Here is a 10,641-nt window from a genome sequence, read left to right on the forward strand (position 1 = left end):
GTATGAAACCATGCATATGGTTGTATGAATGCATGTTAAAGCTATGGCAACAATAATATATTATTGAATCAACTATAAGTCGCATTGTTAAAATAACTATAAAAAAATAGTTGGCACCTTAAATCACTATAAATTATAGTAAAATTGTGGCAACTGCAACTATTTTTTGCTCTCAGTGTAAGTATTATGTTTAAATGCGGCACGTGTGTAAAATCTCTCAGCCGTAATTTACGCGTTCGATTGTAAGTCCGTATAAAAATGTATAAATAATTAATTTAAAAAAAAATTATTCAATTAATAAAAATATATAAATATAAAAATGTATAAATAATTTATGTATATAACAGTAGTAATATTGGAAATGTTTTAAATAAGAATATATGTATGTAATTTTTTTTATTAAACACCTCTCTAGTTTTATTATTTGTCGGGTGATGATATTCTTTACTGAATATTTGTGTGCGATACGTGTGTGACAAAAAAGACTCGAGTGTACGAAGAACGGAGGTGGCAATTTGCTGCGTTCGCGTTTAGCTATCGCAAACGCCTCGAAGACGTTACATCCGGCAAGCGGTCGGATCGATACGCGAGAGAGTGAAGAGAAAGAGAGAAAGAGAGAGTCTCTCTCTCTCTCTCTCTACATGGCACCGGCCCTGAAGCCAAGACAGACCTTGGGCTCCTGTGAAAGGGAAATTCGAGGCACCCTGACGATGAAGGGTACAGTAGCGATATTTCGAACTCCTCCGTTCATCATCAATTTATTTCACGAATATATCGAAAGACTCACAAATTCTCGTTACAATCTCATTGGGAGAGAAGAGCTTTTTGTCAGATAAAGCAATTTTCCAGATGTACGCGAATAAGATTAATTCAATTCAACCGTCCCCGCACAGCGGGCAAATGAAGAACACCGTCAACTTAATATTTCCAATCGATTCGTGACGAGATCGAAAAATCCAATGAGCGCGTAACGCGCGTGAAGCGTGCGATATACGCACGCGGTGTTACACACACGTACGCGCGAGCATGACTCAGATCGCGCACACACGCACGCATCGTACGTACGCACGCACGCACGCACGCACGCACGCGCTCGATGCACAGAGCTGCAACTCAAAATCGATATAGCGAATCTAGCCAGATTATATCCTACGCAGGGCTTCGCACAATACTTGTAATCCGTAAACCGTGACCGCGGTTGAGGCCATGGTGATATTTAGGCGCGTACGTCAGAAATCGATAGCAAACGATGCGAGTGCAGTCGATTCGACCGAATGAGTCGAGAGAGAGAGAGAATATTGCCGACGATATTAAAACTCTCGCTGTGTACACAGAAGAACACACGCACGCATACACGTACAGAGAGAGAGAGAGAGAGAGAGGGAAACATTAATTTCTTCCTGGAGTACGTAAAGAATCAAAACTTTTATCGAATTTTCCAGTTTTTCCCCAATAAAACACCGTCACACGCCACTTCCGCCCCTACTCGAGTTGTTCGCCGCAACACCACGAATATTTCATATTTTTCAAGACAATAATTGCACAGCGAGGCAACCCCCCACGTTGTTATTAAATGCACGTGAACAAATGCGTGCACGACGACGCTTTCGAAAAGGCGTCAGTCTGCTCCAGCGTGAGTTTTCGAAATCGACACTGTGTCTCGCATATTGCACATCCCGATTGCGATATTAACCGTTAAAGAATTATGGGGTAAAAGTTTCATTTCATGCGAATTTCGTTTTAATGTTAAAAACGTAACCACTGGCATTATCAATTTTATTATTATTATTATTCACACGGTCAGATTTTTTCGACAACTTTTTTGATTTTTAAAATAAAAAAATATATATGAGATGAAATTTCATCCGTGATGTAATATTAACGTAATTTTGATAAATTTAACGGTTAATAAATAAAATTTTACATTAAGTTTCTTTCGTGCGCGCGCAAATCAATCGCCGGTTTAAATAATGTAGATCTGGTTTTGCAATTTCGGCGTGCGTTCTTGTCAAATAGTCGTTTGCGAGGACGCGGCGTCACGGAGGGGTGGATGGGGGTATCGTCACGAGAGAGGAGAGAAAGAACGAAGAAAGACGACACCTGCGCGCGCGCGACCCCACAAGAGCGAAAGAGAGAGAGAGAGAGAGATCAAGCAAGAAGAGGGGATGAAGTTATCGAGAAAGAGAGATGCGAAGGGTGTAGACGCAGGGGTAAGCGGAGAGAAGCTGAGGGATAGAGGGGTGCAAGGAATCTCCATCGCGCGTAGCAAACGGGTCGATCGAGTGCGTGTGCAAACATTTTCCGCGTGCGTTTTATTCGCGTGTTCTATGAAAATTCGGCCGGCAAAAGAAACAGACGACGCGACGGATATGTATCGCGCGCAATATTTTCTTAAACAATTGCGGAAAAAATAATCAAAATCTGGAAAAATAAATTTTGCACACGCGCAGACGCACAAAATTATTTTTATTTCAATATACAGGTTTTTAAATTAATTTTTGACAACCACGTAACAAACATATCATTTTGTAAAATATACTTTGAAGAAATGCTCTTCGTTGTTAATATTAATTATCGTATTTCTGACGAGCGTGATAAAAATTATACAAATTTACAATAATTTTGCGTAATAATTTTGCATTTTTGAGACTTCCCGTTTAAAACCGGAGCATTTGGTAAAAGCTAAAAAAGAGAGAATATATCGTTAGGCCGTGTTCTGCGTGAACGCGTAGAGAATTCGAGAGATATTGTCGAGACGTGCGCGCGCGCGGCCGTCGTCGCACGTGCGTGCTTTCGTGTGTACGGGGAGGCTGTGACTCATCCTGTGGGAGAGGGAGAGAGAACAAGTCCTGTTCCCGCGGCAGGAAACAACGGGTGGGGGTGGGGATCGATATATCGACTCGAGAAACACTCCTGCCGTTAGGGGAATTGCGTAGCTTCAAGGTCCTCCTCCCCCACGGGCCCTCCTCACTCCTTTCCACGTTTTCTTTCCCTCTCTCTCTCTCTCTCCCTCTCTCTCTCTCTCTCTCTCTCTCTCTCTCACTCACTCACTTACTCACCGCTCCTCCTGATAGATTCGATTTTCCGACGGACTCGGAAGCGCCGGACCGTTTCTCGTTTCATTTAAATTTCGCGAGCGAAAAGCGCTTGTGTACTTAATTTTCTGCCTCGCCTTTGCGTTCTTCTGTTTTTAAAAGCGTTATCGTAGAGTCGAGATATTTAATCAAGTCGTGGAAACACTCGCGCGCGCGCACTCAAAGAGATAAAACGGAGAGAGTAATCTACTAAATTTGAAGTCATTTTTCAAAGAGAGACTCGGTTTTAAACGAATTAAAGCACAGCGTGCGCGCTCTCGATGAGAAATGTAAATTGTAATCCGGGATAGCGCGCGTATTTTATCGTCGATTATCAGCCAGGAGATTAAAATTAGAGTCTGGAAGAAGCGAAGGTTAAAAAGTTAACCGCTGGTATTTTACATCGGGGTATGTAACTGCTGCCTGTAGCTTTCTAACAGAGATAGGCGTATAATCCTAAAAACGCCTGTCATCGGCGTGACAACATTGACGTACAGCGCGCTCGATTTTTCGATCGTTAAGCGAAACAATCGTATGTACAACACAACGACGGCACGAGTACGTCGCATTATTTTGTCGTAACGAGGAGCGAGAGCGGGTTGATTGGCCTGCCGTCAGATAACCCTGAGCAGTCGAGAATTGTATCCGGTTATCGTTGCGGTTATCGCTTTAGCGAATAACGCAAAAAGCATTCGTAATGTGCTCGCGAGACTTGCGTTGTTCATCGAGAACGGGCATAAGCCCGAGCGCTGCGCGTTGCAGTAAACGTAACCAAACCCTCTAGTCCACGCACACGAAAGAGATCCCCTTTCTCCCTCTCCCCTCCTCTCTCTCTCTCTCTCTCTCTTCTCTCTTTTTTCCCTTCTGCCTCGCTCTCTTGTCTCTCCCGTTCGCCTCTCGCTGGCTTTGACGGGCTTCCGTTGTTTCGATTTATCGTGAAACCGGAACCGAAACGGCACTTCACTCTAGCCGGCGCACGTTCGTTTATTTCGTTTCTTTCGCAAAAAAAAAGAAAAAACAAAAATTCGCGTAACGCGGGATCGTCCGTTCGATCACGAGAAACAAAAGCGGCGGGTTAAGCAGCACAAGCAGCCACGCGTGTAATAAATAATACGAAACATCAGTCGACATCAGAGTTGTGAAAAAATATAAATATTGCGCGCGTTAAATATCCCTGCGTCATACGTGGTAAGCACGAATACGCACTATCGGTAAATAAAGCGAATAAAAAATGAAAGCAGGGATGCTCAGTAAGTGATACGGCGGGTCAATGATCCACGTGTTTATGAGAAATCGGGTCAAAACAAGAAGGAAGGCGATAAAAATCAAACCAGCAGTCGAGAAAGGGAGAGAGAGAGAGAGAGAGAGAGAGAGAGAGAGAGAGAGAGATACAGAGTGGATGCGGCCTCTCGACAGCAGGTGTGCGATGAACTCTCGAGGGCAGAGTCCTTTCTTGCGAGCGAAAGGAAAGACAGAGCGGGGACGGCCGTTCCTTCCCCTGGGATAAAGAGGGTGTTAAGTTCTAGGGGTGTGGGTTGTTGTGACGGCGTCGTGCCTGTACACACCGGTCTTCGACTTCTCGCAATCTATCATCCTTTTCTTTCACATTTCGTGTGACTCTCGAAACGTTGCCAAAAATATATTCGGGAATCCACTCGCGTGCGTTGGCAGATTCGAGAGACAAGAAAATCCAAGTCTTTCGAAACTGACGTGTTTTGTTGATTTCGAGAGAAGAATCTTCGAAAACCGATATATATATATATTTTTTTTTTTCCTCATTTGCAAAATCGCCGCGAAACAAAGTTTTCAAAACGCTGCGCCGTTTTGTTGGTCAGGAAAATGCTCGTGAAAAAAAATCGGTCTCTTCTTAAATAGATTAGATAGAAAGTGCGCGCGCGCGCTATCAGAAAGCTATGCACCGAATCAGCGAAAATGCTAATTGATTAAATAACGGAATGTTATCAAACGGATGCCGTACACAGTGAGAGACGTACGATCCGGTGCGCGTGTCGCCGGACAAACAACACACGTATGTTTCTGAACGAGACGAGAAGTTCGATACGCGATTATTATGACCCGCGGTGAGCCTTGAACTTGCCCTGCGATAAGCGAAGCCGTTTACGGTCGACGTTGCCGCGCGCCTTCTCCTGAGTATTCGTCAATAATCACTGCGTTGTGTATATAGCAGCGCTTTTTTCAAATTACTGTAGGAAAAGATCGACTTATCGGAATGTAACGTATTTGATGTGTGTATCGACGTGTCACGCGTTTAGCGAGATAAATAATATTTTGCATTTATTGTCGACTCACGACAATATCATTCTGTTAGCCAGCGGTTTTCTAAATAAAGCTTTTTGAAATCGATCTCGGTATTAATAAGAAAACAAAAAACAAGATGTGACTGAAAAATAGAACTTAGAAAATTAGGAATAACGTTCTCGGACAATCTCTCTCTAACAGCAGAGAGTCTGTCTCTTAAAGCTCTCGATCTAAAATCAAATAGCCAATAGACAAATATAAACGCAGACAAATATAACGTCGAGAAATCATTTGTCACATCATACGTATTATTACAAACATTACTGTTAATTAAATCTCGTTTTCGCATTTAAATAAATTGATTCGTTTTTAAAATCTTTATCTCTACATCAACTAAACAATTGAATGATAAAATTTGCTCGACTTGTCAATTTGTAGATTTCTTTAATTCAGTTGATTTTAATTTTCTATGAGATTTTATATTATAAAAGTTTATATTTTATAAAAAAGTAGAGATAAAAAATTATTTGTTTTTCCTCGTACGCGATATAACTGCTAATCTTCTATTCTTTGAAATATAATTTGATTATTTATGTCTGCGGGATCTTTGTATTTTTAATTTATTTTAATATATTCTGGCGATTTTCTTCTTCTTTTTTTTTCATCAAGTCTATCATCACCGAAGAAGATCCGATGTAAGAAACGTTCGATTTTTGTGAATAAAATTGTATACACATACATTAACATCTAACAGAGATCGCATTATTTCTTTACTCGTTTTTGGAATTTTGATGATATTTTAATCGTATTATATGTATTTAATTTGCATAATAATTATAAGAAATTCAATTTTAATATACTTCAAAGTCTTAGTTAAAGTCTCCTTGTTATTAATAAGCATTTAAAAGAAAATTTTGAATATTTTAAAATTATGACGGAGATGAAAGAGAGATAACAAGAAAAAGAGAGAGAGAGAGAAACGGGGATAACGGTTTGAATATTTTTGTAGCTAACTATAAAATTAAAACTTGTTCAAACGCGGGATCGCAGGTAGGTCGGCGCCATTCCCAGCAGAGGTGAACAGTCAGCCAGTCAACCCACCAACCCCCTATTCAATGTCGCTACAATAATAAACCATCTCGGTTATCTGTATTTCTGTATTTCCCTCAGGGATTCTCGGTACATTCAGGCATCGAGGCCAAGTTCAAGCTATATATAACGGCTTTATAACGGCGTTATGTCTGTACACCTTTCTACGGCTGTACATCGCGCATGTCTATCGGGATTTCGTAGAAACCAATTACCGCAAAACCGCGTGCATATTTTCAATCGTCAAAGAATTGTGCGATTTTTCATTGTTCGACATTTTGATAGTTTTTCAATACAGATAACTATTTCTCTTTAAAGACAAATGTGTGTTATTAAAATATTTATATAAATTTATAAAGAGAAGCGCGATATACTAGTGTAAAATAAAAAAACTGTTAAAACATCAATAAATCTCTGGAGAGGAAATGTCTTTATCTTTTTATTCAGATTGTGTCTACTTACCTTCTTCTCCGTGAGCTTCTCGCATCTTCTCATTTTGCAGATCTGATGGCTCTTGTCGTTTCTGCACGGCGCGCAATCCCCGCAGTTGTCCTTACGCTGGCAGCCTATGCACTCACCGCACCTCTTCCGTTTCTTCTTCGCTGGCTTGTCCCCGAGACCACCTTCACCGTCGCCGTCGGTCATACCTCCGCCGAGGTGGTGAACACCGCGATTCGCGGTAGAGGACACGGCGGCAACTTGACCGGAACTCTCCACATTGCCGGCACCGGTACCGCCGCCACCACCACCGCCGCCTCCGCCATCTTCAGACTCCATTGAACCCGCGCGGATTTTTCTGCGTTCTTTTTTACGGCCGTCGATGCCGATCGGTCGTGAGGTCGGTGAAGAATCCAGCACGGTCGACATTGGATTTTGAAAATTTGCATGATGCAATTGTGGATAATCAGGCTTCACTACCGTCAACACTGTGTGAGGATGATGACCCGGTGGAGGTGGCGGAAACGCTTGAACTGGGTTGGAACCCAGAAGCTGTATGTGACGCTCGTCGAGTAGCTGCTGCTGTAACGCCGGAACCTCCCGAGCCTGTACCGGTACCGGTGCCGGTACCAGAGGATAACCTACTGAACCGCGATGAGGATGTGGCGCCGGGAGCGGAGTTCCAAGCGTGTGAAAGCTCGGCAGGCTCGTAACTGGCGGCGAGTGCGAGATAGACGCTGGTGACAACGGCGTTAACGCTGTCAGCTGAGGTTCGGCCTCGCTCGGAGCGGTGAATTGACTGGCAAAACTGGGCAAACCCTCCGGATTACCGCCTTTGGATTCCCAAGGTCGATACTGACTGGCTAGGACTACCTCGCCACGAGAGTCGATCAGCCGACCGGTCAGGCCTTCGTAGTACTCCCACGGTGTCATCAGGCCCGTACTGACGTCTTGAGGATGAAGTGTCGTCAGCGTCGTCGAGCTGTCCATCGTGTTGTCGCTGACGAAGCTGCTGAAGGGTGGCAGATGCCGCGGGTCACCGGTGCCAACTGCACCCGGTGAGGTCGCGACCGCCGCCGGAGGGCTCGTTGGAACCCTCTCGGTGGCGACGACCTCCTTCGTCACTTCTGCGCTCATCTTCCTCGCCACATCATGTCGATTTTAACCACCCCGTTCGTCAGTTTCTTGGAATGGATCACTAAGGATTTTTTATGGATCTTTTATTTTCTTTGCAAATTAAATTTTCTCCCGTTTCTTTTTCTCACGTTTCCACTCTTCTAACGCTTTTCAAAACTCGAAATTATCTTATCTTCTCGAAACAGAATTTTTGCGCGCGACATTGGTGCTGCACTCAAAGTCCTGTTTAGGGATTCGTGTAGTTTGTTGAGGTATACACCTCAAATGTAAAATATTCGGAATTTCAGAAACACTTCAACGTTATTTTTCTCCGCACTTTGTGTATCAGTCACACTTACATACGATGTGATCAATTTCGCTAAGAATAACATGATCTCCTATTTGTGGTTAATAATATGACTTATAAATGCTGTATCAAGTCAATATTCTCATACTCTTCACAGTGGATTTACTTTATCACTAAAGATGGTGTTGGACATGGGGTGTAGTGTAAGAAGGTTAAATCGGAGCCTGGAATTAAATTTTTACACACACACCCCTGTCTGTTCGTATCGGCTCGTGCGTTTCTATCATACGTAATCTACCAAGCTCGTATTTTGCGTAATTTTGTATTGGTCTACTTTTGTTTTGTTTTGTTTTTTTTTATTCCTCAATATTGGCTTTCTCGATCTCTTCTTTTTCTGACTGCTTTCTGTTTTTTTTTTTTTTTTTTTTTTTTTTTTTTTNTTTTTTTTTTTTTTTTTTTTTTTTTCTTTTTTTTTTTTTTTTTTTTTTTTTTTTTTATCTATGTTTCTCTTCTTTCTTTGTCGTAGTTTTTTGTTTTTTGTTTTTTGTTTTTTTTTGTACTCAACAGGTTTAGGCTACGAACTGAAGTAGATCGGTTGCTTCGGGAGTGTTCAAGCGAATTCGGTTGATCTCTCCCTTTATCATCTGCTTCTTCTTCCTTTCGCTTAGCGAAAATCTGTCACGTGACGCGTCCAGTTTTAAAAAAATGTGCTTAATTTATACTGCTATTACTATTATACCTCTATAAAACTGTGTACCTGGCCTCGCTTAATTAGTTCGGCTTTGACGAAGGAATCGGTCTGTGTCTCACTATTGTTTAACTTGACGAGAGATTATTTTGTTTATTCGATGAATGATTAATAGAAAAAAATGGTAGATTCTTTGGTTTACGGTCCTGCTCTCGCACTGTATTACACTGTATATTCCTCTGTCTTCTTTCTTTCCTCTGTCGCTCTTGTCTTTCTTTTCCTCAGGTTGATGTAATGAAAAACGGTGACGTTGTACGTTGCACTTGTTCGTGTTTATTTTCAGAAGATTAAATTGCGGATTACACTATATGTGTGTGCTTAAAGGTCATTATCTCAAAAGGTATAATAAATCTTCTCTATCATACTCTCTCTCTTTCTCTCTTGCTCTCTCTCAGCTCTCTCACACACTATTGTTTGTATGTCGCAGACTCGCAATCTCTCTGCTTTGTCTTTTTTCAATTTTCGCTTTCTTCTTCAATTTGGCACTGGTGGAAACTTGTTTATTTGTTTCTTTTGCATATTTGTTTGTACAGTAATTGTTTTCTTCTTTTCTCCTTTCTCGTTAGATATACTTTGTATACTTATTTAGATTTAATATAGCTCTTAAAATCTTTTGTATTCCTCTGAACCTAAGCTCTTGAAATCTGCATTTTGTGGATTCCTCCCTTGTTTTTTTTATTTTTATTTTTATTTTTTTATTTTTTTATGTCGATATAAACATACTAATATTCATATTTCTTTCACGCTTCGTAAGAAAATAGAAATCACTTGAGGTTAATGTGGCTTGTTATGTTAGAAGGCGGTTGATTTGTACGATCTGAAACAGAGAAAAAATCGAGATTTGTTCGTCTGTAATAATAATTTGAGCTCTTGTCAATTATTCGAAATTGAATAAAGTTATATATTATTAATATATTAGTTGTATTTAGTTATTTGATATTCGCGTTTTGAAAGATACAACGTCTATTACGAAACGACAACAAGAAACCGTTCGCGATCGGAAATCATCTAAATTTATTCGTTTAAAGACGCAGACGACGTCGTGAGACGACAAATATAAAGTTATCAATGTGGAAGAAGAGGAGTCGCGCGAATTAGCAAGCAAATGCGCTATATGTCACGTGAGCTTGAGCGCGCACGTGATGCGAGAATGTGTCAGACGTTGCTTATAGCTTATAACGTGACCATCGCTAAGCCAAGGCTACTATTACGTTCGTTGTGTTCGCGCACCAACTCATACGCTCGCTTTGATACGTTGTGCCTAGCTGTTTCATTCACGTTGCTTAGAAGTCTGACGATGGCTTTGAACTCTCTCGTCGCGTTATTCCGAATGGAGTTCAACTTGATTGAACGCAGAAGAGAAACAGATATCTCCTCCGCTGACGCAAAGTCATTCCAACAAGTTTTTTTTTTTTTCAATGAAAGATTTATTCCATTTTATGAAAAATGGAAAGTTGTACATTTTTTTTGTGTATGTAAAAATAATATGATATATAGTCTCGAAAACATCTGCACACTTTAAAAATTTGATTATTATGATACTGTATGATTATTATGCAACTATAAACTATGTAAAATTATAGATTTTCTTGCTTCTGAGAACAAAAAGT

General features: G+C 41.0%; 1 protein-coding gene and 1 long non-coding RNA gene across 2 annotated transcripts in view; both read right to left on the reverse strand.

Moving 5' to 3' along the window:
* Positions 1-8,685, reverse strand: part of LOC109855178 (DNA N6-methyl adenine demethylase-like) — a 48,934-nt gene extending 40,249 nt beyond the window's left edge. Inside the window, exon 1 of the mRNA XM_020429085.1 lies at positions 6,885-8,685. Coding sequence (XP_020284674.1) covers positions 6,885-7,997 — 1,113 coding nt within the window. The 5' untranslated portion in view covers positions 7,998-8,685. The remainder of the gene's footprint in view (positions 1-6,884) is intronic.
* A 145-nt stretch (positions 8,686-8,830) lies between these two features.
* Positions 8,831-10,641, reverse strand: part of LOC109855188 — a 9,300-nt gene continuing 7,489 nt past the window's right edge. Inside the window, exon 2 of the long non-coding RNA XR_002250269.1 lies at positions 8,831-9,848. This is a non-coding gene — a long non-coding RNA (uncharacterized LOC109855188). The remainder of the gene's footprint in view (positions 9,849-10,641) is intronic.

The sequence above is a fragment of the Pseudomyrmex gracilis genome, unplaced genomic scaffold (assembly GCF_002006095.1).
Source record: "Pseudomyrmex gracilis isolate BER0280 unplaced genomic scaffold, ASM200609v1 scaffold_83, whole genome shotgun sequence".
NCBI lineage: Eukaryota > Metazoa > Arthropoda > Insecta > Hymenoptera > Formicidae > Pseudomyrmex > Pseudomyrmex gracilis.